Source organism: Drosophila sulfurigaster, chromosome 2L, assembly GCF_023558435.1.
Source record: "Drosophila sulfurigaster albostrigata strain 15112-1811.04 chromosome 2L, ASM2355843v2, whole genome shotgun sequence".
NCBI lineage: Eukaryota > Metazoa > Arthropoda > Insecta > Diptera > Drosophilidae > Drosophila > Drosophila sulfurigaster.
This window is the reverse complement of record NC_084881.1, coordinates 14,373,543-14,400,803: the sequence shown is the minus strand read 5'-3', so window position 1 is coordinate 14,400,803 and position 27,261 is coordinate 14,373,543. Positions and strand designations below refer to the sequence as shown.

General features: G+C 40.2%; 2 protein-coding genes across 5 annotated transcripts; one reads left to right on the top strand and one right to left on the bottom strand.

Annotated features, from left to right (window-relative positions):
• Positions 1-1,915: 1,915 nt before the first annotated feature.
• On the bottom strand, positions 1,916-2,833 carry LOC133850637 (uncharacterized). 2 transcript variants are annotated; one of them, XM_062286768.1, is made up of 2 exons: positions 2,676-2,833; positions 1,916-2,618 (listed from the first exon to the last, which is right to left on the bottom strand). In XM_062286768.1, exons 1-2 carry the CDS (start codon positions 2,719-2,721, stop codon positions 1,969-1,971), a joined length of 696 nt encoding a protein of 231 aa, XP_062142752.1. In that variant the 5' UTR covers positions 2,722-2,833; the 3' UTR covers positions 1,916-1,968. The 2 variants fall into 2 exon arrangements, with proteins under 2 accessions (XP_062142752.1, XP_062142753.1); XM_062286769.1 differs by having other exon boundaries at positions 1,916-2,615; positions 2,676-2,832.
• Positions 2,834-6,737: 3,904 nt separating this feature from the next.
• Positions 6,738-27,046, top strand: LOC133835916 (uncharacterized). Of its 3 annotated transcripts, none has more exons than XM_062266123.1 (12): positions 6,738-7,053; positions 11,125-13,725; positions 16,847-17,001; positions 20,084-20,253; positions 20,846-21,118; positions 21,218-21,314; positions 21,384-21,511; positions 21,877-22,019; positions 22,660-22,782; positions 24,521-24,620; positions 24,857-25,038; positions 25,413-27,046. In XM_062266123.1, exons 2-12 carry the CDS (start codon positions 11,143-11,145, stop codon positions 25,815-25,817), a joined length of 4,359 nt encoding a protein of 1,452 aa, XP_062122107.1. In that variant the 5' UTR covers positions 6,738-7,053; positions 11,125-11,142; the 3' UTR covers positions 25,818-27,046. The 3 variants fall into 3 exon arrangements, with proteins under 3 accessions (XP_062122107.1, XP_062122098.1, XP_062122090.1); XM_062266114.1 differs by having other exon boundaries at positions 24,518-24,620; XM_062266106.1 differs by having other exon boundaries at positions 24,509-24,620.
• The last annotated feature ends 215 nt before the right edge of the window (positions 27,047-27,261 follow it).

The window sequence follows — 27,261 nt, the reverse complement described above, 5'->3', positions numbered from 1 at the left end:
TGCACTTTGATGTGAAACATTGCTAATTTGCCTTTTTGTTGTTGCTGTTGCTCTTGTTGCTGCTGTTGTTGTATTGTATTGTAGGTCGTTGGGCATTTGGCTATGTTACACAGCGGCATATTTAAAGCCTTATTAATGCCTTGGCTGTGACATTGTTATGTGCTTTGGTTTCAATTATGATTCTCGCCCCAGCTGCGATACATTGTGGCAATTTATGAAATGACAGTAAGAAAACTGGGTTAAGCTTGCCACACTTGACAGTTGTTTCTTAAGAACATGGAATGTAAATCGAAGAGAAGCATGAAATATTCCCATTTAAAAAAACTATAAAGGAGATTCTGCTATCGTATTGTTGTTGAAACATTTTACTCACAGTTTTAAAGTTTGCAGCCTGAAAAACTGTCTCTTTAAAGAAGATTTCGTTTTCGTTTTGTTTTTCCAGCAAGTGCCCTTCAATTACTATTTGTTCGTCTAGCTTTTCACATTTTCTTTCACACCTATTAGTTTCTGTTAGCTGCTTCTGCTGTTTCTGTTGCCCTTTCGACACACCATTCTGCCTGTTCGAACTTGCCACATCAAATAGCACTTGTCGCCTGTCAGAAACATCTTGATATTGGCGCTGACCCTCGAAAGTTGTTCTTTGTTTTCATTTTGTACATTGACTTTTGCACATTTGGGTGATTTTTAAGCGCGTGCTTAACAATTTTTGACAACTTTTTCAAATTCCCAAGTTACTCGATTCAGCACAGCAGCAAGTTTTGTAGTGTGTGTGTGTGTTCTTGGGCTGAAAAGTAATTTTGATTTTATTAGCTGTGTGTGCTGCACCTGATGGGAATCTTTTTGGTATCACCTGGTTTCATGAGTGTTTTTTTTTTCTTTTTCTTAGTATTTTCCACGGTGTTCTTCAATTCAATTTTACTCAACTTCGTGTTTGGGTGCTACTGAAAAGTTTGCCATACACACGTCGCGAAGCCAGGGGCAAAGTTAACAGCCTGTAGAGTAAACAAGTTAAGGTTGTCGACTCCACACAGACACTCGACTAAGCTATACCCTATACAAGTCAATCCATATCGACTATGTTAGCAAAGTTGCTCTAAACTGTTGTATGTTCATCATGATGCGTTTTCATTTTCGTAGTGGGTAGAGAAAAAGAACACAACAATCTGTTTCTATCGTCGTTAACACCATCGATATTTTCTTGTCAAGGCGAAAAACACATTTGGGCCAAATGCCAAGCATTTAGCCATTCGAAAGGCGCCATCGATGCCAGGGGTCAACGATTTTGGCACAATTTCCAAGAACGTGTAACGTATACGTATATGTTATACGTACACCTTGCCAATGCCCATTCATCGCTTGTTATGCTTTTCGCAGGAAATGTTCTCGAAATAAAACACACGGCTTTTCAACACACACCCACACACGTAAACAAGTTCAAGTAGTTCAAGTAAGCCAGCAATATGTTATAGTGATTGCGTAGGAAGGGCTTTCAAAAATGTTTTCATTAGGTTAAACTAAGCAGGGATAATATTTGAAAATAACTTGGAAAACAAATGAGAAATTGATAAAATGATAAGAAGGCGGTAAAGAAAATTCACATGTTTGGAAAATATATTCTTTTTGTGGCTTGAAACACATTTCAATATACACAAACGAGATTTTAATTCTTATTAGTAATGTATTCCCAATAGAACTGCAATTCTAATTTACTATTACTACTTTTTAGCTTACAGTAAAAATAGTAGTAGGGAAAGTAGTAAGAAAAGTAAAAGTAATAAGTTAAATAATATGCTTAAAAGTACTTAAGTACAGTAAATAAAATGACTATTCAAAAAGTGATAAACTATAGCCTCTTTAAAAGTAGTACTAAGCACATATCAAGTTCATTGCTGACAAAGAATGTAAACGACATCAGTTGGCATTAAGTTGCGCATTTATTAGTAAAAAGCTAAAAGACATTGACCAAAACTAAGTTTCTCTATTTGCAGACAGCTCCTCCCGGCTACCGTCGCTTACAACCGACCTCTCATTGTTGTATACTGTTTCAGTTTCGGTTTCAGTTTTAGCATCGAGGTCGTCGTCAGACACGTCACTGTCAATTAAGTAGCCAATAATATTGAATTCGGCATTGAGACTCTGCTCCCAACGATGAACAACGTCGTCGGTGCAGACTCCCATCGAACCGCATGCAATATTCAGCACTTGATTGGCATTGCAGCCGGCCAGCAGGGAATAAAGTCCTGGCTTCGAGCAGACATCGCGTGACGAGCTAAGGTCATAGATTTTGCCATTGAGAGCCGTATAGATGGGCTCGTTATTGCCCTGCATTCCGTTATAGGCAGTCAACTGTTGCCTGGTCAGCCAGAGGGCTTCATCATCTGTTGGTGCTTGACCCTTGATCAAAATCGCTTCGCTGCTTCCGCTCTCAGAGTCCAGCTGTGTGACACACTCCTCCAGGTTTTGGCGCTTGCTGACTTGCTTCCGTATCAGCGTACAGATTTGGGTAATCTTGATGGTGGCGAAATAACCAACCACAAAAGAGATGACCACTTGGGTCATGGGACAGCGCAGCAAAGGGGTTAGAAATCGTGTGGCCGCAGCAATGTTGCGATTCTCTTCTACAATCAAGTCGAAGAAGTATAACATATGAAAGACGTTAGTTAAGTTACACTCACTTGCAAGCAGAAGTTGTGTTTGCAATAGATTAAGTAGCGGCATCATTTCGAAGTTTTCGGGTTGCTTTGTAATTATGCTGAAATGCTTAATTTTTTTTATTGTGACAAATAATTTAGACTCTGCTTTATAGAGCTGAAATTTATGTCATAATGAAAAGTTGCTTTTGGCTTAGACTTTTTAATAACGTCAGCTCGCATCGTTAAAACGTTTTCTTTAATAATTTATTGCTTAAATATTTTCATCATTCATTTCATTTAATAATCTTCTTAGTAAAGTACTTTGAAGCTTCTCCACTGATTATTCTATTTTATATCCCTTTTTCAAAACTGGTCTCAAGTTATTAATTATATAAATCTTGTTAATATTTTAATTGTCTAACTAATTTATTTTTACTATTCATACTTCTACTGACACTTCTCAAACGATTCCTCTATGAATATTTATTTACATCGACTTACATTGTGGCTACAAAAAGAAATGAAAGTGTGGGAAACAAAAACGAGTAAATCTCGTGGCATTTTAAGCCTTTGAAAATTTCCTTTAATTAACTGAAATTTGTAATAAGCCACATTGCGTAACCAGCAAAACGCTTCGGTCGTTCGTCTCGTTTTCTCTCATTTACTTTGGCTGCTCTGTCGTTTGCCTTTTATGTGATGTTTTGTGGGCTTATGAGCTTAGGCTCTGTGGTTTCTTTTTTGTCGAGCTATTGTGAATGTCAGTTGTGGATTTGGCAAAAGGAAATGCACAAAACAGAAATAATAGGCAAGCGGAATAAGTCGCAAAAGGCATAATACTGAGAGGCAAAGGCAAAAGTTAATGTGAACAGCTGCCCTGTTGTATGTTTGCAATTGAAAAGTTTATTAATAACAAACACGAGTTGAAGTTTGCATTCAACATGAAAAAAAACGGTTATTTATAAACATACACAGATTTATATGAACGCGAATTTTGTTGTTGAAACATAATTTTAATTAAATCGTAAGTAGATGCCGCAGACCGAGTGTAATTATATTTGAACAGCATGCGAAATATGTTTTAATTTATTAAATGAAAATAATCCACAAGCAGGCAAACACGGCCGCAGTCTCTCTTTCCAAAAAAACAAAAAAACCATAGCGATCCTCGCCACACGCGTCGTATGCGTAATGTGTGTGCACAATTCTCTCATAATGTGTGAGTGTGGAGCAAATGTTCCTGGAGCAAAATCAACGTTATGCAAATTTAAATATGAGCATAAGGCAGCAACGAGCTGCGTTGACTTTTTTCAGCTGAATTCAGCTCTCGGCTACACATTCCCTTCTTAGCATTCTGTCGTCGATGTCGAAGCCGATGTCGATGCCAAGCTGTGGCGCCCCTGCAGCTATGTATATTTACATGCCGGCGCGTATGCATGTGCATGTGTCCCTCGAAACTCGAAATTACATTTATTACACACACACACATACACACACACACCCTTGCATATACGATGTGGTGACAACGTAAAAAAATATTTGTAATGAGCTTATTAAGTCATATTAAAGTCCAAGTACAACCAATTTGATAAAACAGCAACTGACAGCACTCTCACATGAGGGTGTGTATGAGTGTGTGTGTGTTACAGCCTGGCTTATACAAGTGTACACATTTGGCATTAAAGTTAATAGCAAATGGCTGCCAGAATGTGCATAACATAAATGAGGCTGACAGATGGCTTAACAGCCTCCAAATTGTGCAGGGGAGGAAATGTGAAGTTGACGGTTGCGGGGAGACGGGGGACAGGGATGGGGATGGGGGAAGGGGAGGAAAACGGGAAGATGCGGTGGTAAGCCAGCTGCACTCGTTCTGCCAACATGCCGACTTAACAGGCTTACTTGCGAGTCGAGTATTAGGCTCCATCAACGGAAGCTCATTTATCTCAATTATAGTGTGGATTTAAGCTACACCTGTATGATTGTCACTCTCGAAAGTCTTTAAAACGAGATGTGTCGTCAGCAATTTGTAGAGAATTGCTCAGAATGAAGTTACATGCTGATGTTAGTTATAGAAACAGATAAATTCATATGCGACTAATTAACTTCATTATCTGATAGCTATTTCAATTATCCTAAAGAGGTAGTAATTCAAACAGTCATTTACTTGCCATGATGAATATTTTATTTGTCTCATTTTCTGTCAGCCATGTTTGCAGTTTCACGGTTTATTAAAGCAAGAGAATAAAAAAGAGGTTGCATCGCGCAAATCTTAATCGCCTTCATTTCTGGTTGTGTGCGCTTAATACGCGTAATTACTTTTTTCCGCACTGCATAATTGGGAGGCACTGTCTGAATTAATGAACGTTGAGATGCAAGTCAAAAAAAGGTGAAACGAAACGAAGAGACCAAGACACCGCCGAGTCAACAGATATTTCCTTTCTCATATTTTATTTTTTCCTTAAATTTTACGACCCGAGTTGGTGCAGCATATAAATGCCATGAAGCTGGCACGAACTTTCATTTTGATGCGCATCTCGGGAGAAACTGCAAAAGTTTTTCGGCTGGCACGTTCTCATTTCTCAGCCACAGTCGTGTTTCAAAATTCTGCTCATTACGCATGGGGCTGCTCAAGAATCGCGGTTCGATATTAATGACGTGTTGCGAATACCGCAATGAACCTCATTAGTTGCGCTTTAAAACACAATTAAAGCCAACCAATAAATGATGTAAGAGGCAATAAAACCTCTGTGCTGTGAGTAGGCTAAGAGTTTGGCACCGTGTCACGTATTCGTCGCACAACGCCAGAACATTTATGAGCCTTGCCGCATTCATAACCCATAAAGGCGGCAGACATTAGGGCGGCTTTAAGTGACCCCTGTGAAAGCAATCCCACCTGATGGCGCCGCCGAGCGACAAACAAAGAGCGAGGTGACAAATGCAGACGCCACACGGCAAAAAGCAAGAGCCAAAAAACCGGCTGAAAAAATGAAAATGGCCGCCACGCGAACAAGTTATGATGGGGCATGTTGTGCCACCTCCCAAAATCCCTCTCCTCCCTCCCCTTCCCCTTCTGTCATCATTCAGGCATCTTCTATTTCTTGCGCCCTTCCAGCTGATTTCGAACAGCTGTGCTGGCCAATGTTTTGGGTAATTCTCGACGAATGCTCGACAAGCTGCCTCCAACAAAAGCCCAAAATAAAACCCAAAACAGAAATACGCTCGCCAGGATGCTGTGTGCGCATGTCGCCAGCTTTGCTCTCTCTTTGGGTTTGTTTCTTTTATGGCAAGCGAGAGCTTTTATCTGAGTGGCAAATGTCTGGCCATCGGCATCGATGCTGTGGATGCTGCTTCAGTAGCGGAGCAACATTCGAGCGTCACGTTTGCGAAAATGCCAGAACAGTTGTGAGACCCCGAAAAAACTAAAGGCAAGAACCTCAATAAGAGTGAACAATAATAAAACAAGAACAAACCCAAATACCTGCAAAACGACGACGCGCCAAACATTTTAAATTCTTTGTTTTGTCCCTCGGCGCCCGCAAATAAAGTTCACATTCGAGAAGCATAGCGACAGTTGCGGTTGTTTAAGCCGGCACTTTAATTCCAACAATTCCGCCGACAATTATCAACTTGAACTTGTGCGAGTTTACGAAAGCATTTTCGAAATGTATATTTAAATTCGAGTACTGTGGAATGATGCTTGAAGGCATTAACTTAAGCGTTGTGTGTGCGGTGTTGTTTTAAATTAAATTTAATGTGCTGCCATTGAGGCAAAAGAATTAAGTGACTGTTGAATTTAAATAATATATAAATTGCATAGCATCTGCAACTTCAATTAGAGCACTTTGGATAATAACATTCAATTAAATAATTATATACACACGACTGCGCTTTTAAATATATATTATTAGAAGAATTGTTTTTTAATTATATATTTTAAATTTGTGCTCTTTGGATAATATTTGTAAATGAATTTATTAAATATTTCATTTAAAATTTGTTTATATATTTTAATTTTCTGCAAACATCTTTTTGTAATTAATAGAAATTATAATTATTTAATTGTATCATACTGCAAACTAATAAACTTATATATTGTTTTTAAATTAGGATATTTTTTAAATACCTGAAATCGAATCAACTAAATTGGAAAGCGTGAACAAAACAGTGCGAATCGTTGATAATCGAATCAAAAGTGCGAACAAACGCAGCCTTGGCTGGTCAAAAGTGGCCCCAAAACAAATAACTTAAAATTAATTCAACAGTCGATCAAAAAGCCACAACAACAACAACAACAACAAGAGTAACAACAAAAAGAACAACATCGAGAACAAGCAGCGACATTGTCAGGCAACAAGAAGTACAAGAAGGCGCAGAGAGGAGGAGAGGAGTTCAGCCCCCCAAGCAGCCAAGAGCAGCGTAGATTGTACGTGTTTTTCCTTTTTAAAACTACATCAAATAACATTTTCTGCCACTGCTTCGAGACCCAGCAGTTGAACCCACGTAATACAGGTCCTTCTCCCCCTTTCCTCCCTCCAACCAGCCATTACTCTACACTATTTCACAGACTAGTCAATGCCAGAGATCGCTGCTTACAAGTGCCACTTGAAGCGCTTCGATTCCAGCTGAATGCGAAAGGCATTGAGCAAGGACGAAGAAGAGGGGGCACAATGAGTGTGGCATGTGGGAGGGAGCTGTGGCGGGGGTGTTGGCATTTGTTGGTGACTTGGTTTATGTTGTTGACCCGGCTAACAGCGTCGTGAGACAGTCGCTGGCACAGCCACAGCCACCTTAAATGTGCTATGCTTTACATAGCGCAAAACTAAAAGATTCTAGAGATTAAGCTCAAACCCGATTTCACCCTCTCTTTCACACACACACTCAAGCGAACACACACACACACATACACACACTCTCACTGAATCTATCCAATTCTGTGCCCTCATGATTTGTATGCGTTGCTGCCACCATTGGCATTGCTATCATCAGCGTGGCTCGGCTAATGTTGCCTCGGCTTTGGCTTTGGCTTTGGGGTGCTGTGTTAGTGACGTGAAGTTGCTCCCACTTCCCTTACTCCGACTCTTCCCCGCCTCGTCTGCCTGCTATCTCCATACGTTTTACACTAGAAACGTGGCTACTTTGCTTCTTGGCACTTCTACTTTCTCCGCCGCCTCCGCTTTCACGCTGCGTGTTTTTGGCGTGTTTGTGGCATAAAAATAAAGATAAATGCGAGTTCTTTGCAAAGCAGCACACACTCCAAGGCACAAGCATAGTGGTGCCAAAGTTATTATTAGATTGTCTTCATTAAACCTAAATCGCATTCATTAAAAATATATTGTTTATTTTGGCCATAAAGCTTTCATATACAAATAGGAAATGTATTGGCAAAGAACACGAGATTAAATTACGTCAAGTTTTTCGCTTATTACATTTGGGAAAATGTTGTTTTAAAAAGAAACACATTTATTACGCTACAAATAAACCAATTGAGAAAATTTCAATAAATATTATGCGGCATATAAATATTTAAAAGATATATATAATAATAATATTTCAAAGTCGCGCAAACTAACAAACTCAATTAGTTAGTTAGTAACTAGCTAATAAACTATTCGGAATTCATAAATTTATTCTCCCAGAAAACTTGTCAAATGTTCATATTATTATTATTATTTTGGAGTCACAATATTTTATTTAAATAACATATATTGACAAGTTTGTTAAACTAACGTGATTAACTGAAAAATTCTTTTCGTGCCAATTTTATACGATGCCAGCACTTTTAACCTTTCGTGCTGCACGTCTTGCCACTTTAGTTAAATTTTTAATTTACATTAAAAAGTTGTTGCTATGTTATTTATGTGCCCACGGTGCAACACACCTTGTCGTTGGCCCCGACTGGGAATGGGAATCGTTTTCACAGAAAACATCTAACAACAGCTAGAAGACACTCGCTGGCTGGCTGGCTTGCTGGGTGGATGACTGAGTCTATCCCAGTCGAGAGATTTGCCGCCACTTGGCTTGGCTTGGAACGAGTAGCAAAATGTGGAATGTTTTTGTGGAGAAATGGCAGTGTCACCGTCTCGCATTGTCGTTGTTGTCAGGCTCGTTGTCGTTGTTGGCGGTTGCCATTTGTGTTCAGTTGAGGCATCCCCATTTACCTTATGAGCAGCGGTTTTGCGGCTGCGAGTTTTAAATATCTAGCTACATTTTTTTCCTTTTCTTCTATCTTAGTTGCTTGCTGCTGCTCGCTTCTCTTTTGCTTCGTTTATGTGTATTTTTTTTTTGCGCTGTTTTACACCAAAAATGCGGCCCGCACATAAACATTTCTAAATAAAAAAGCGAAGCTTTGCATAGAGCGCAAAAAATAAAGGAAGAAAGGGAGCGATGAGGAGTGCTGTTTAGGTCTGAGAACGGAAACGACGCAAGTTTATCTACAGCTTTATATCGCATCGCCCCAGCACTACTCCAGTGCTCTGTGTATCTGTGAGCCTGAATGGATGTGTGTGTGTGTGTGTGTGCGAGTGCTTCAATGTCAGTGTGTGTGAGCTTATGTGTGTTGATATTAGCGCTGCTTTATGGCTCTGTGTGTGTGAGTGAATGCCACGCTTCGTCGCATTTTAAATTAAGCTTCATTTTTATTTCTATTTACTTTTGCTTTTTGGCTGCAACTGTTTGTATACAAAATACAGTAAAAGCGGAGCAAAACACAGCAACAACAAACAAATAAAAACGAAACTTTTTTTTTACACCCGCCCAGACGTAGTCTCGCCCTCGTCCTTTGCCCCCCATTCCCCATTCATTCATCAAGTGACTGCGTAAAAATGTTTATTTGTTTTTCATTTTCACTTTTTATTATTCCAGAGTTTCAACAAAATATTGTTGTTTTTTGTTTATAAGAGTGCCTCTTATTTATGCTCGCTTTTTCGCCAATTCCAAGTGAAATGTTTGATTTGTTTTTTATTTGCGATTATTTATGTTGATTTGGCTAGTGAAATACTTTCAAACATTTTAGCTATTTACAATTACAACTTCCACAAAAAGCGAACTTTGAAGTGGGCTCCAAATAAGAGAAGAGTTGATTTCCATAGCCTATTATTTTACTCAAATGCTTACAATTGAAACCAGCTACATTAAGATTTTCGGTGCTTTAAAGCGACTTTAAAAAAAGAAGATGAAGTGGTCGTCCTTCTTGAGACGGCAGCAGCCTTGGTGGCTTCTGCCGCATGGCTCGTTTAAAACTAAGAGGATTTCATTTGTTTTTGCTTGAGCTGCTTCTCTTTTCTTCTCTTATGGCGCTTATGTTGTTTGCCTTCGAAATTTTCCTTATGCTATTAGCCTCTGAGGTTTTTCAATATGCACAATAACCAGAGCTTGAAATTTGCTTTTGCCTGCCCTGTCTCTCAACAGAGCGTATACTTGATTTTTTTTTTTGTGTTTTTGTGTTGTTGGATAAAATGAAAGCCATCAAGCAGAATAGATATTGCAGAAGCGAATCGCATGCATTTTAATTAATTTTATCATGAAAATAATTAATTTAATGACAGTCCAACTGACGTCGCAGCTGCAACAAATTGAAATCGTTGGCAAAGACTCCCCAAGGGATAGGAAGAGGTTGTTGATTTATTGCTGCCAGCACTTTGAGGTCATAAATAAACAGTGCGAAGTGCAGTGCAGTGTAGTGCAGTAATATATGCCTTTCATCCGTTCATCCTTATCAATGGCACAACTCCAATAGAAGCCCCCCTAATCGTGAGCAAATATTTGCGAGAAGTTTGAGTTCAATTGAATGGAAAAGGAGAGTGCATACTCTGCATATGATGCGCATCTATGCTTTCAGCTCGAGTCTAATCCATCAGCCACAAAACTACAAGAACGCAGTCTGCCTTTTAATGAGCAAATGGAGTAATGACTCAATGCCTTGCTTTGCTTGTCCTTCGTCGACTGTCTGCTTGGTAACCAATGAGCTGTAAGCTGTCGACTGTTTTCGTCCTCTCTTCCTTGTTGCCAAATCAATTTTGTGTAGAAGTGAATCACAAAAACGATTTTGAGGCATTGCTTTTGTCTATGCTATTGAGTTCATTGAGTGACCCTTTATGACTCAATTGAGGTTGTCAACTGATTTATCTTGATGCTTTGGCTCTGGCAATTATTTAATTTTGAGTAAAATTCAATTGAATGTAAAAATTGTCAATTTGGGTTTTTATTGCTCTTACGCTTTTGTCTTTCTTTATGTCTATTGATTGCTGCATTTCATTCAATATTTGTTCAATTATTTATGCATTTGAGAATTGTGCACCGAGTATTTCCAATTGTTTTCTAAATTTCAATTGTTTAATTGCATTTTCATAAGCAGAAGCATCGTTATTTCACATGTCCAGCATTTGCCTTTATTGAAAGTATTTTCGATTACGGCAAACCGAATAATTGAAATGCAAAATAAGAAAAAAAATGGTAATAATAACTTTTCGTATTTATTTCTGTTTGTATTTTGCAGTTTTGTTGCCATGCGTCAATGCAGCTGAAACCACATCAGACACACAAGAAGAAAAAAGAACAAACAAACGCAAATATTAATAATAATAACCAATATAACAACAGCTTATTTCCATACCGCGAGGGGCGTCTGAAAATACGTTCCGAAATGTCGAAAATCTGGATTTTAACATTTATAATGCTGCTGCATGTTGTTTGGGTGAGAGCGTCGGTAATAACAACGCCAACTCCGACCATAATAAATGACTTGCAGAGCAGCCACGCCCCCGCAACGACCACAGCCCCCGCCATGGTGGTCAGCGGTGCCAATGTTCAGCGCAATGAAACCAGCCGAGTGACGTCAGCAGCAGCAGCAGCAGAAGAATTGGAGATTGTGGATGAAATAACCACTAGCAGTATTCTCTCCTCCTCAACTGCTTCCTCTGCCTCGTCGACATCAACGGCCACGCCTACCACAACGGCAACAACCAGTACTACGACAACGACGGCTACAACAACGACAAAGGGAAAAGAAGTCAAAACAACAGCAGCAGTAGAAGAAAATGTGGCAACTACAACAGCAGCAGCAGCAGTGGAAAATGTTGCAACAGCAATTGAAGAAGATGTTGCACGAGAAAAGACAACAGCAATTGCTGATGATGTTGCACCAGTAAAAACAACAGCAACAGCAGATGTTGCTGGCATAGCGACAACAACAATACTTCCATTACCATTATTGAAGTTGGGGTCTGAAAAACTAACCCAAAAAGAGGACGAAGGAATGACGACAACCGTGCCGCCACTTGCCTCCCTGGGTAACGTTTTTGATCGTCTCTATCGCATTAAGTTCAGCGACTCAGCAGGCGATAAAGAGCAAGAAAACTCGGAGTCACTGCCCGAGGCTGATTCTGCTGATGTTGATGAGCTGGCAGCCAGCGCTTCACCCGCTTCGCTCAACATACAAATGCAGGCGGCGGAATCGTATCAAGTAGCCGAGACGTTGGCCGATCTCAATGAGGAGGAACGCAAGCGTTATGGTGCCATGCTGTTTCAGCAATCGACGGCCAGCAAGCTGAACATTGTTGATCTGTATCCGATGAAATTGGAGGATTTTCAGTCCATTATGCATGGCGATAGAGTAGAGCAGCCACAGGAAGTGGAGCAGCAACAGCAGCAGCAACAAGAGCAGCAGCAGCAGGCAGTGTTTAAGCAGCTCGATAATGCCGAGGAATATCGACAGAATCTAATGCCCAATGAGGTGGAATTGCTGGTTGTGGCTGACGGCACTCCGTCAGTCAATCAACAGCAGCCAACAATTGCGACGACAACTGCTGCAACACCAATGACGACGACGACAAATGTTCCAACAAAAACAAGAGAAACACTGCTGGCAGGCGTGGCATCCACACCGAGTGATTTCACGCGAAAATTGCTGGCGGAGCAGGATGATTTGATAACGGAAATCGAGCGTAAATTTGAGCTGCACGAAGCGCGAGGCAGCACAACTAACACCGCAGCGACCACAACCACAGCAACCACAGGCGGCAGCAGCAGCAGCAGCAGTACTACGGCAGCAACCATGACATCTTCAACGCGAAGTCCACAGCAGCTGCCCCGACTCGCAGCTGGTGATAGTTACATCGATCGGCGTGTGAAGAAGAGCTTCGAGTTTCCCATGCAGCATCGTGCCAGCGATGTGATGGCCATGCCCAACATTGACTTTGGCAACACAAAGTTTAACACAGAAGTCTCGGATGGCCACGAAGCCAAATCATTGTCAGCGGCAGCAGCAGCAGCAGCTGGAACAGCAACATCATCGTCATCATCGTCAATAGTTGCGCCATCACATCCGGAGTTCTCGACAACAAAGTTCTACAACAGCAAAGAGTTGTACAACGAAATGTTGTTACATAATAAACGCAAGTTAATGAAAGAAATTGGCACTGCAACTGCGACTGGAACTGGTTCAGGAAAGGGAGTGAGACTGGGCAGCAGCAGCAGCAGCACTGTGCCCACAGCAGGCAGCATTATAAAGTCATCAGCGGCAACAGTGCCGACGGAGAGGTTGCGGCAAAGTTCGCCAACCACAAAGTTGGAGACGACTCGAAGCGGCAGCAGCAGCAGCAGCAACGGAGGAGTCACGCCAATGCCGCCAAAACGCGTGACTTTGACGCCCACGAGGCAAACTTTTGACGGCGCCACAGCGACAGCTTCTGCAACAGCAACAGCGGGGGAGGCAGCAGCATCTACAATAGAAAGTGCTTGGACTACTGTGAAACCCATAAAATACCAGAAGGAGCTTAAGCGCGCTAAATTATTGCTCAAGGCGCTGATGCCGCCACAGCAGCAGCAGCAGCAGATGGAGAAACTGGAAGTGGTCGCAGCGAAAGTCAAAGTTATAGCACAGCCACAGGCAGCAGCTAGTTCGACTCTATCTCCCATCCCTGTCACTGGGCAGTCGGCTAATCTTGGTAAATCGGCCTCAAAGCCAATTGCTCGTCCGCGTATTTTAAGTCGCCTGCAGGAGAAAATCAATTCGCTTGAATGCGAGATACAAAATGTGCCGCAGGATTCACATTTGTGGCGAGGCAATGAAACGCACGAGCTGCTTCTGCCAATTGTGGTGAGTATATATAGCGCTTGATAAACTAAACTGATAGTAGGCGAGAGTCAGCGAGGCTTTAAAGGCTTTGCTCCGAAAACAATTGAATACCCATTAAGCAGCAAAACAGGACTCAGGTGGAAGCAGCCTCTGCATTAGCCTTGGGCTTCGGCTTGGGCTTCGGCTCCACGCATGCTTGCTACTCGCATTATTTGCTTAAACAGACGGAATAATTAGTTTGGCAAAAGCGAGGAGACGAGCCGGTATTTACATAATGTACACCTAATGAGTACTAATTACGACTACTTTCAATAGAGAAACTCTCTCTCGCTCCATCTTTCCATTATGTACTTAGTGTGCTTAGTTTTTGGCATAGTTACAGAATTACAGCTGCTGGCAGATGCAGCGACATTGAGGCTTTGATAGTTTGCTAATTTGTTGGGATTAGTTTTAATACGCTACAGTGAAGGTAGCAACCAGCGTAATGTCGTCAAGTTGAAATAGGTTAATTGTTTACTCCAAGTTCTGATACCAGCAATTTGCAGCATTTGCTTTATTGTAGTCAAATATTAAACTAATAATAGACAAAAGCTTCTAAAGGGAAACAAATAGAATAAACCTTTAATAAATGCTGCAATTGACCATACAAAATAGAGAATTTTAAATAATAATCCTCCATTTTATTTATTTATTTATTTTTTTGACCATGTAATGTATATTTAAATTGATATCAAATGAAACTTCACTCCAGAGATCCTTTGATAAAAACTCTGTCATTTGTTAGATTTAAAAATACAAGAGTTTTGTTTTACCATTTATTTTCATATATAAAATATTTTGCAATCGCAACCAAATTACATCAATTGTAAATAGCAAAGCTTTTCAAACCGGAAGACCTAAAAAACACAATTGTAATTCGCAGATACAATACACAAAAAAAAGTACAAAAGAGCACACAACCAAAGCTGTTATGAGGGGAAAACTTATTTGCGTTTACCTTTTCCACATTGAAATTCCAAGTAGGACTTAGAAGCATAGGCTGATGACTGCTTCTGCTTATGCGAATGTTTTCTTTAATTATTTTAGATTCTGTAATTCATTTACCTTTTTATTTTCTTGTTGTTGTTGTTGTGGAGCAAAAGATTGAAAGAATCGAGAAGAAGATATTGCAGTAAGATAAAATGAGATGCAAGGTAAAAAAGAATCGGCTGGGTCTTTTTCTCATTTTTATTTTGGCAAGGTGAACAAAATGTCGACATGTTTTAATTAAATGCAGAAGATGGAAGGAAAGTAGACAAAGATTTGTTGTTGGCAACATTTGCTGATCAAAGGTAAACAGAAAATCAATTTAATTTTATTTTATTGCCAACAAAAAAGAAATAAAGACAAAGAAGCCGTCAAATTAAATGACAAACTGAAACAAAACAAAAGACTAAACGTTGATGTTAATTAAACAACATTGACGACTGAGTTTGAGACTTTGACTTGAGACTTGAGACTCCGATTGAAATGAGAAAGACGCGAATGAGGAAAGCAAAACCGTTGTGCTGATTAAAGTAGCGCTGGGATTGCCACCAGACAGATGTCATTGAAAGGGATAAATTCAGAAATGAATTTAAATATTTGCCAAGGGACGCTAAAAATGACTGTTAAGTTGCGCTCCCGTCCTTTACTCCCTCTCCCAGTTCGCCAGTTGAATTCATGGCTGGTTAACGCACATCTGGGTCTAAGAATTTGTAAAACTGGGTTAGTTCTCTGTAAGCTAACAACAAATGTGATTTAATAAACAAAATGAAACTCCATTATGTGTGTCCCTTTTTGCATAAAGATGCTGAGATGGATAGTCAAAGGATCTGAGTATTTCCGGTCAACTTGTTTGGGTCACTTCCCTTCACACATGTTGCGGAAATAGTCGCATCAAATGCTGATCAATAATTTCCTCTGCTAAGCCTAGGACTTTGCCATCTCAAAAGGATTAAATTTCTTTGGGTTCATTTGAAAATGTCAAATGTTTGCCAATTGTTCGCCTGACTGCCTGGCTGATGGATTGACTGAGGCATTGTCCTTTTTTGGTTGAGATGTGTGTATTTATAATTGTTATTGAGCAGGCAACAAGTGGAGCAGCAAATTAGCTCACCAATTAATGACAATATTAATTGAAATATATATTGCAATTCTAATTTTAGTTTACTTAATTTAAACATTGTCAATGATGAGAATTTGCGTAAAGCAAACAAATATGCATATAAAATAGTCTTCAATGTGTATGTGCCCCATTTCTATGGAAATTTGTTTGACATTTTATGTGAAGCACTAAAAATAAAGCACAATGTACATTCTTATGCAGGACAAGCTATTAAAATGCCATAAATTTTAGCACTGACAAATCCTCGGAAACGAAACAGAAACAGAAGCAAAAACAAAAAACTAAACCGCTTCAAATTGAGCGAAATATGCTAAAATTTGCTAACCTGACCTTCTCCATCTCTCGGCCATCAACAAACCCCATTTTATTGTAATGGATGAAGCGGACAGGCTTACAGGCTCACATCACATCACAGCCTGAGCTGGCAGTCAGCTTGTGCGTGGCTTAACCCAAATTAATAAAAAACAAAAGCAGAGATAGAGAGCGCAGAGTCAGTGGATCTATGCATATGGCAGTTGGTAGCAAGTATAAATGTAGCACATGGATTTCGTAGTATTTCGTAGCAACTACTACTATGACTAAAATGAACCTTTTTTTGGCAGGGAAGTTTATTAGGTTTGGTGTGTGGTTAGTATGTAAATTTGTTAGGCTGGCAAACGGCTTAGACGACGACATGAAACTGAAATTAGAAAACTTGTTTAATAATTCAGTTTACCGTTTTCAGTTTTTCTATTTTCGTCTCTCGCTCCCGCAGCCTGGAGCATTTCGTTTTTGTGGCTGTGCCCAGGCAACCGCAGAGAGAATGTCGAGCGAGCCGACAAACCTTTTGGTCCCTTTCGACTGTTAACTTTTTGCGGGCCGTGGCTGGGGTAGATACCAAAAAAACATTTACAGCCACAACAGCAGCCGTAGCCTTGCAACCCCTAATTTATGTAGCTAGTGAAAATATTTAAATAATTCAACCACCTTTTTGTCGTTACTGTTTTTATTTCGCAGACTACTGAGCACTGTAAACCAGGCGAGCACTGTGCGCCCAATGTGCTGACGTGGGAGGGCGAGGCAGAAATTCAATCCGGCGATATTTTAATTGTTGAAATCAATGATGCCATGCTGAGCACAGCGCACAACCTAAACAACAGCTATGCAAACAGGTAAATTTTCCGAGCTTAACAATTCATTCTGTTTTGAAGTGTGAATTCAATCAATGCATTTAACACGCAGAAATCGGCATTTAGTACATCAAATGGAATGCTGCTTGTTCAATGGAAAATTCCACATGTCAACAAACAAAAAATGCTTTAAACTTGACACTGGATAGTATTTTGTTGATAGGTTATATTAAAAAAACACATACTATAAAAAAGCTAAATAAATTCGACATTTTAATGTTTTTGAAATATACACGAGCAGTGACAACTACGTTTAATAAGATTTTCTTCTGTTTGACTTTTATCACACCATTTTCAATAGTTAAACATGTCGTATACATGTTTTAAACACAATTGCACTGCTTGTTGTACACAGTACACTAGACAAGCAGTGCACAAACACATTGCACTGCTGCTTCATTACGAATTCTCTTTATCTTCATGTGACCTAAGCACATTACGTTTAAATTGCTGCTAAGCTGTGATCAAATGCATTATCACACAGAAAAAAAGCAACTGCACTTCACGCGGTGCCAACTGCAGCAGCAGCAGAAACAATGCAAGTCAGCAGAAAAGCAAAACAAAAAAAGAAAAAAAGAGGAGTGTGTGCCTTTAGTTTGAGTTGCATGCCAACAGATGTTATGAGCGCAGTTTATCAAAGTAACTGACTTGGCCGCGAGGCAAACTGTCATTATGTATCATCAGCATCGTCAGCATCATCAGCATCATCATCAACATCATCATCATCAGTAGCAGAAGCAGAAGCAGCAGCAACAGAATCCCTTCTCAGGCCGTAGGGAACTTTGTGAAGCGAATGTGAGTTCAAGCACGAGCGCAAGTTGAAGTGCAGGCGCAACGTTGCCGTCAGGTGTCTGACAGAGTTCAGTTCTTTGGATCTTGCGGATTGCAGACTGTGCCTGTCTGGCTGTTTCTGTTTGTCTACGCATAAACGTATCCTTTCGTTAGACTCTCATAAAGTGTATAGTTTGATTTTTTTATTTTTATGTTCTTTTAATGTGCTTTAATGTTCGACGAGACGAGTTTGTTCTACAGCTTATTATATAATAACATCCATTAGGGTATTTTATTGATTTTACTTCAGCACGTTTGCACGCTGGGGTCGCCCACACTACAGCAAGTAGAACAACGACCACGACTACTCGATGTACACGTTTAGTTTACTGCTGCACCCAATTGACCTCTCGCTATCTGCCAGTTTCTTTGGTGCTGTGAAGCCCACAGGTCGCCATTTCTTGTGTCCCAGACACGTTTCACCATTATCATGCCCTTTTTACAGTTTATTAAATTGTTTTCGTTTTTTCTTGTTTCTTTTCTTCTGTCTGACCTATCTCGCTTTTCCACGCACTTTGGCTGAGACTCTAAGTAAATATCGTATATTTTGGTTTGTTTTCATTTCTTTTTTTTTTGTGCTTTCCCTGCCATTTCCCTATTCCCCATTTCCTATTTCGTATTTTTTGTTGTTTACTTTATAGCGCTGGCAAATCCCTTACAAACTGTGCATATTAATGCGACTTGGACTAGGGCGCAGAATTCTTCTCTTTCGCTGACTATTAGTCATTTTGTGTGTCAGCGACAGAAGCAGAAGTAGAGGCAGAGCAGCATCCTTTTGCTCCTCTACTATATAGTATAAAACAGGACTCAGCTGCTGACCCTTTGCCTGTTAAAAGGCCATGGCAATTATCACGTTTCTCTGACAGTCCACAGCACATTCCAGTGCTGTCTCTATTCGCTGGGCTCTTATCTACGCTACGTATACTTAATATATATTTATGTGTATAAGTGCAAACATTTAGAAAAAAGGTTGCATTCAATGCTGAATTACGAGCCCTATTCATCGTGTTGCTTTCATTCTTCATGCTGCTCGGTGCTGTGCCACAAATTAGCCTAAGGCCAGCAAAGTTCAATTTGAGTTGCCGTGGGCCCAAAATGACGATGGTCCCCATAGAGTGAGTGACTGAGTTCGTACTGTACCATCTTCCGCCTGTTCATAAAACCACAAACAATTGGGTTAACGTGGGGAGCAAAGCGCACAAGAGAGAGTGAGAGTGGAAAAGGCATTGAGCGTGAGCTGCGGCAAAAAAAAGTTGCCAACTATGAAAATGAGATGTCAAAAAAGTTTTTATTATCGATTTAATATGTGTGTGTGAGTGTATGTGTGTGTGTGTGTGTGTCAAGAGAAGGGAGAAGACGAAGAAGAGAAGGAGAGCTGGTAACAAATATACAGCAACAAATAATAATGTGAGCCAAAGCAAGTAGCACATAGATGGTAAAGTTTCCCAAAAGTTATACCCTGTAACCAGATCAAGCTGGGTATAATGTGTCGCCACCTAACTGCAATTCTCTGATTTATTTGTTGAGTATCTGTTAGCTGTGTCAACTCTTGCTGCTGCTGCGTGTTGTTCAAAAAAAATTGCAAACTTTATACTTTTGGTATGATAGATAGGTGTGTTCGACAGCGGAGTGTTGAGCGGAAGGAGAGTGGAAGAAGAAGCGAGAGACCGGGAGCCGAGTTGTCAGTGCGGAGTGTCAAAAGCAGCAAAAGTTTTACCAGTTTTGTTAACTTATTGCGGTGGAAGTCCTTAAACTGGCCAAGAACATGCAAACAATTGGCTTTACTTGACTTTAAAGTACCCAACTGAAAATTCAAAATTGAACTCAGCTTCAGCTGGCTGCGATTGCGATTCGAGTCGAGTCGATTTGTGCACAAAAGTCCAATTATGAACTAAATGAGTTATTTGATGGCAGCTTTAACAGTGGTAAACAGTGGAGAAACTGCTTCCAGGAAGCAAAACTCTGCTCATAGTTGTCGGCTAATTTAATTTCCGCTTGGCGTTATTTAATTTCCGTTAACAAAGTGAGAATGCGCAGATGGGGGGAAATGCTTATATATATAAATAAATTTTAATTAATTAAGTACACGAAGCGACAGGCGATGCTTGAATGCCTACTCATATTTATAACTCGAGCAACCACTTCGAGTGCCTTGTAACAGTTTTTATCATTCTCTTCCTCGTTCTTTCTCTCTGTCTCTTTTTCTCCTGTTGTGGGGGTAAATCTATTATAGCCAAAGCGCCGCACATGCCGCACAGGTATATCAGGTAACACGCTCCGGCCACGAACATTGCGATGTTACCGAAGGCGTCCTGCTGGACATAACGCCACTGGTGGTTGATGGCAGGAAACTGGTTACGCTCTATGACAAGGATCTAACCGAGGGAGTCAACCTACTAATTGGTAAGCCAACTATGCCACAATTGTGAGGCTCAAGCCTATGGGTTATGCTGATGCTTCAGTTGAGGAGTCTAGCAACTTTTATGCATCCTAAGAAATTAGACTTGAAATCGGTATTTATTTATTTCATATTTATTCAATTATAGTAGTCAATTCATTCCATTTGTCACAGAATTTACTTATTATCTTTAGATAGATAGATTGCAAATAAAATAAAAGAATAAAAAAAAATAAATAGTAGTCAATGGTTAACGAGATATGATTTTCAAATATGAAGTTTATAATTGTATTTGGTCTTATATCTGTAAATGGGTTTATTTTGTAGTTATTATTTATTAAACAATTTGGCTCTCATTCACTGAATACTTGTTAATAATAAATATTTATGTTGTTGCTATTTTTAATTTATTGATTCAGTAGTGTAGAGCAGCCTCGGCTTTATCGATTAACCTGTCATTTTCCTTTGGCTTTGGGGTTACTTTTTGTGTCTATGCCGCGTTTAATTAATTTCACAACTCTTTCTCGCTCTCTCTTCTCTCTCTCTATCTCGCTCGCTCTCATTTCTGTTGTGTTTTTAATTTGCTCTCTCGCACAGTGGTGTCCGAGCTGTGGGGAGCACAGTGTGTGCGTCTAAAGGTGACCACGAAAACCGACAATTGCGGTGAGAACGCCGATTGTTCTGGCAAAGGGGTCTGCTACTCGAACCCATCGATGGAGGAGTATGAGTGCCAATGCTGTAGCGGTTTCGCTGGCCCACACTGTGAGGAGATCGATGCCTGCAACCCCAGTCCGTGCACCAATAATGGCATCTGTGTGGACCTCTCGCAGGGCCACGAGGGAAACTCATACCAATGCCTGTGTCCGTACGGTAAGGTCATTAGCGATATGCCCGGCGCAAGCTAATCCATGTTGACAACATGTTGGGTAACTTGGCTCTATTTTTTTTGGTGTTTGTTCTTTCTTTCAGGTTATGCGGGCAAAAATTGTCAGTATGAATCGGATCCCTGCAATCCGGCCGAGTGCATGAATGGCGGCAGTTGTGTGGGCAACTCCACGCACTTTCAGTGAGCCGAACACCAACCACAGTCGAATTTAATCCATACTAGACTTATGCTTATCCCTTTTACTTGCAGCTGTGATTGCGCCTCGGGTTTCACGGGTCCGTTGTGTCAGCACAGTTTGAATGAATGCGAATCGTCGCCGTGTGTTCATGGCATCTGTGTGGACCAGGAGGATGGTTTCCGTTGCTTTTGTCAGCCAGGTAACGTATAACGCTGCGTATACGCGATGTGGAATTGCATTAATCATGCGCATTCTAAAATTGATTGAAACACGCCTCGATAAGTTATTTTCAACACACGCAACAAACACTCGCACAATTTGCACAAATCGCACTCAATAACAATGAAATCGAATTCGAAAACGAAAATGAAAATGTGCATAATACGAAAAGGGAAAATCAAAAGAGACGAAGTAGTAGAAGAAGGGCTGCGCTTCATTGAGTGTCGCGCTAGCATTTGCAAATTTCCATTTCATTTATTTTGCACATTTACATTACGTCGTCCCCTCAAAATTGACTCTGAATATCTGATGTGCTTCTTTTGGTTCTTTTTTGTGTGTGTGCAGGTTTCTCTGGCGAGCTGTGCAACTTTGAGTATAATGAATGCGAATCGAATCCATGTCAAAATGCCGGCGAATGCATCGATCACATTGGCAGCTTCGAATGTCGCTGTACCAAGGGCTACACGGGCACCCGTTGCCAAATCAAGGTAAGTGGTAAAAGAGCAAAAAGTAAAGGTCTAAGCGAAGCAAAAAAATACACTTTGGTTGTTAGGTAAAGAGAGTAAATCAATACGGCATTATACGTTGAAATAGAAGCACGTTTTATTTATTATCTAACCAGATTATTCCTAGTACATTCAATTCAATCATTTGCTGAGCTATTGCATAATTAAACTGCTATTTATATTCTACCGCAAATATATTTTAATATGCAGCAACATAGCTGTCAAGATTCCACCATAAAAAGTGGCGTATTTCAATGCATAGAGTCAGAGTCAAGTAGGAAATGTTATGCGGACATATTGATTGAATTTACCCAGGCCAATGCTTCCTGCCACAAATGCATGTATGAAAAACCAAAGGAAGATAAACAAAAAAACTGTGCCTACCCCCTGATATGGATAGCACTCTGACTCTGGCTCTGACTCCGATTCTGTTGTAGTCGTATGTGAGGCCAATAAATTTTTGAATATGTAATGAAGTCTGGCGTTTTTCAATATGCTTTGATTTCTGACTTTCTCTCCATGGCTCTCGATTTCGATTTGGATGCTGATGTTTTTTTTGGTTTTGTTTCTGTATCGGTTTCGGTTTCTACTACTGTTGCTACTGTTTTTGTCTGTGTTTTAGGTTGATTTCTGCGCCAATAAGCCGTGCCCCGAAGGACATCGCTGTATTGATCATGGAAATGATTTCAGCTGCGAATGCCCTGGAGGTCGCAATGGACCGGATTGTAATCAAATGCCACGAACGGTAAGTCATGATTTATGCACTCGACTTCTCTACTCCCTCCACATGTTACGAGCTCATTGCTTGTAGCTGCTCGGTCTACGCCTTGTCCCTTGGTTTGGTTTTGCTATTGAGGCCAGAGCTTGTCTGTTGAGTGGGTGCAGTGGAAGGCGAAAGGGGCCAAAGGGGAAGGGGGACGGAACGTGCCAGTTGGAGGTGCATAACAAAAAGCCCAAAATACTCACAAATTGCTGGGCTTCGGACAGATAGATTTACATACAGACGAGCATGGAAATCCACAAATATTTATTCCTGCATAGCAACGCTCTGCCATATTCGCATTCGTATTCGTTGTGTAAATGTGAATGTTGTTCTCCATGCAATCAATGCAACTATGTAATTTTACAAGTTCGTGTCTGCTGGCATATTTACGATGCTGCATTGTTTTCTCCATGTTGAACATGTTGAAATCACTTTGATCAGATGTGCATGAGCATTGTAGCTAAATCTGCACATACAGACGACTATGTTCGTATGTATATTTCACTTGGTCTAAACGGATTACAATTGTAAATTTCGAGAAGCAATTAGCAAAGTCGTCCAGCTGCAGATTAATTAAATGATACAAGGGAATGAAGTTTATTTGGAAAAACCTGTTTGCTATGCAAGAGGATTGTGAGAGCAAAGGGATTTAAGTAATTACTGTTTATATGTAAGTTTGTGAGATACAAAAATCCAAAAGCAACTACAAGTTATTGAGCAATAGATACAACGAGATTTATGTACTAGAAACATCAGAAAAATAGAATCAAAAGTATCTGACATAAAGTTATTTCAACGAAATTTCAACTATGTATCTTGAAAGTTCATTTCCATTATGCTTAGCGTATTCAATGCTCTGCAAAATTTTGAATGAAAGCAAATACATAGCACACTAATTGAGCTGACCATCTAGGTAAAATCTAACGACAAAAGTGAAGGCAACGTCTTTAGTTGGTGTGGAGAAAAAGCGGGGAATTTTGGTGTGCCTAGCATGTCCATTATTATCAAATGAGAGTCTACTTCAGGGCATTTAATAAACGCCCAATGACTTGATAATTTGCGGTGGTAAAATAAAACTTAACACAATGTACATAAATTAAGCGTCAAAGCTTCATAATTAAAGCTTGACACGATATGATAATGAAGGCTACCCTGATGATGATGTTGATGAAATTGCTGATGATGCTGTTCCTGACAATCATAATGATGATGATTATGTTGTTGGAGACGGACACGAGGCTTCAACCGCGGCAGCAAGAAGCCCAGCTCCATAACAGAAAACCCAGAGATTGCCAGCAACAGCAACAGAGACAGCGACAGACAAAGCTTGGCGAGCATCAGAAAGGAAAGTTCTAAGGTAGCCTGTCTCGCAGCGGTGCCAGCGGAGACTGCGCCAACAACTACTGTTGTCTGGCACCGCGCTTTGGACTCTGATGAGTTGCCGTTGCCGTTGCTGTTGTTGCCGCAGCCGCTGTTGGTGATTGTGATGGTTATGCTGCTGTTGCTGCTGCTGCCAGGCGGCAGCAAATTAATTACATTTTACTATGGCGCACCATTATGCGCCGCGTTAATATTTAACATGCCAGACACAGCACACAGACACAGACACAGACACAAAAGTCCCCCAAGTAATTGTTAGTTAGTATAGCATAACAAATATTGCGTATACGCAGCGTGTACATATCAACGTATGCGATAACTTTCCCAGTATTTTCAGCAGTGCAGCGTGAATCCTTGCACACATGGCGGCACTTGCTGGTCCAGCGGAGAGAGTTTCTACTGTGCCTGTCGTCCCGGTTACACGGGCACTATGTGCGAAGGTAAGTGATTTCCCCTGCTGCTCCTCTCCCTCAATCCCAGCATCTCTTTGCTGACTTTGGCTTTGCCTTTGCCATTACCCAATGCTCATTAACTTCGGGGCTAACCCGAAAAATATGCGACACTCCCGCGTGGCCAACTAAGCCTGGTCGAGACTCCCCCGTCGAATGAACTAACCACATTTACATTAATGTTCTCTCTCTTCCTCTTCCTCTCGCTCTCTATCTTATTCTCGCAGATGAGTTTGTGGTGGAGACGGTCGTCAGCTCCAGTGAATTTATCGTCGACGATGTGAACGCCAGAAATTTTAATGACAAAACTTTTGGTTCATCGGTTGTGCTTAAGAGTCCCATTGAATTGCATAATGCATATTTTGCGGCTGGCGTTCTGGCGGCCGCCATTTTCATCGTTGCCGTCGTGGTAAGTTTTCCACACGAACACACAGACAGAAAGACACACAGACACAGACACATTTCCACTCGGCGTGAAGAGGTTAAAAGAAGCTGACCAACTAACGAAAACTGGTTTGGGGAACACACTTTAAACGCAAAGCTGCGTTGCATATTCATTACCATGTTGCAAGATTCTTTGCCCAGCTACAACTTGACTTTGCAAATTTGAATTTAAATGTGAATTTTGTAGTCAGGCTCAATCGTGCAAACTTGCGTTAAAATTGCAATTATTATTTATAACAGCACACATTTTGTGAACACTAATAAATGACTTTGCTGACCTGAAATCTCTTACTTAACCATTTCGTTTTTTTTTTTTCGTTTTCGTTTCGCAAAAACCAGGTCACCATCTGTCACTGCAAGGTGAATCAAACGTATCGAAAATTCTCAACGCGACCCACTTCGTTTATACCCATTTTGGGTTTCAGTCGTCGGCCCAAGTTGCAGGGCAAACTTAATAAGCATTGGCTAAGTGGCAAAGGACTCGGCACGACTGCAACTCCAGCTGCTGCTGCGGCAGGTGCCACACAAGGTGGCAGTGGCAGTGGCAATGCGGCACAGTCGACGCGTCATTTGCCAGCGCAAACGAATGGCAACAGCTCAGCACAGACACAAGCGCAGAGCACGCTAGGGGGTCAATTGCACGAGAGACCCTTTCAACGGCATCTGGCCATGAATCTGGAGAACGACATGTACTACACGGTCGATTTCAGTGAGAACTCACAGCACTCGCCGCTAATACAGTGAGAGGATGTAAATGCAACGCAAGCTAAGCATGTTGGCTGGTTAGTTAAATTTACGTGCAAACACGTGCCCCATGAATAAAGCTAGAAGAGAGAGAAGAGTTTTGGTCGTGCAATATTTCAATATTACAAATATTGATAATAATAACTAAATATTATACTATTTATTAACAAGAACAACAAGAACTGTCGGCAAAATGAACATTACGATTATACACAACACTTTATAGAAGAACACTTCGATGTAATTCTGTTCAATATGACGCATACTTAAATAGGCTTAGCACATCTTGTGCAAGTCACGTTTGTGTTGAAGTTTGCCAAACACACACAGCATACACAATACACAACACACAATAGAATTGACCCAGTTGTGAATTGTGCAACTGCAACTTGTATTTGGCTATAAGCTGCAAATTATGTAAATGCCTGCAGTCAACTGTGCCTAATGCATTTAGTTTACCTGATTAAATTGATCTCTCGAAAGCGCATTTGTTGCCAAATATTTTTATCGCTACTTTTCCATCACGAGTAGTATTAAATCTAAAAATTTTGGAATGCTAATTTACACAGTAATGGCTAATTTTAGCGTAACTTATCCATTTATTTATATTTTAATTTGCATTTGCTATTTGTTTAAAACTTATTATTGTTTACCCATTTGATGTCGAGTTGTGCTTAGCTTTCGAGTCTCTCGCGTCCTAATCAAATACTAATAAAGTTTTAATTAATTTCACCGCACTGCTGTATTGACTTTATTTGCATAAACAATGTAGGGAAAAAGTATTAAATTAAATTCGCGCAGCATCAGAGATTATTTTTGCTAATTTCAGCGCGAGTTGAGACCACTGAGGTCGCTCTCTCTCTCTCTCTTTCGAATATAAGCTTTTATTGAATATTAATTAGCATAAATTAAAACAGGCCGCATAATTTAAAATGCATGTTTTATGTGTGTTGTTTTTTTCTCTCTGGCTCTGGCTTTGATTGTAATATGCTTGCGAAATGCAAATGCAAATTTATTAAAATAACGAGTACTTTTTGCACAATAATTATTATGTTGCTGCGTTGTGTGTGTGGGTTTGGCAGGCTTTTGGGCATATTGTTGATGTGCAAATATTAATATTGATCAAATTGCAATGAGAATTACAATTTTACAAAATTGCAACGCAATGAATGAGTTAAAAATAATTATAAACGAAACAACAGCAAATAGCGAATCATTAACTCTTTGTGGAATCAGAAAAAATAAAAAAAAAAACAACAAGAACAAAGAAAAAACATCATCTGATGCAGCTTGCCAGTATTTATATTGATTAACAAATGGTAAATGAGTTTGTAATTTAAATGCTATATTAAGTAATTACGGTGAATAAGTGACGTTTTGAAAAGAATAAAATACAAAAAAGAAAATGAATTAAATTAAATTTAACCTGAGCCAGCTTTAGCAT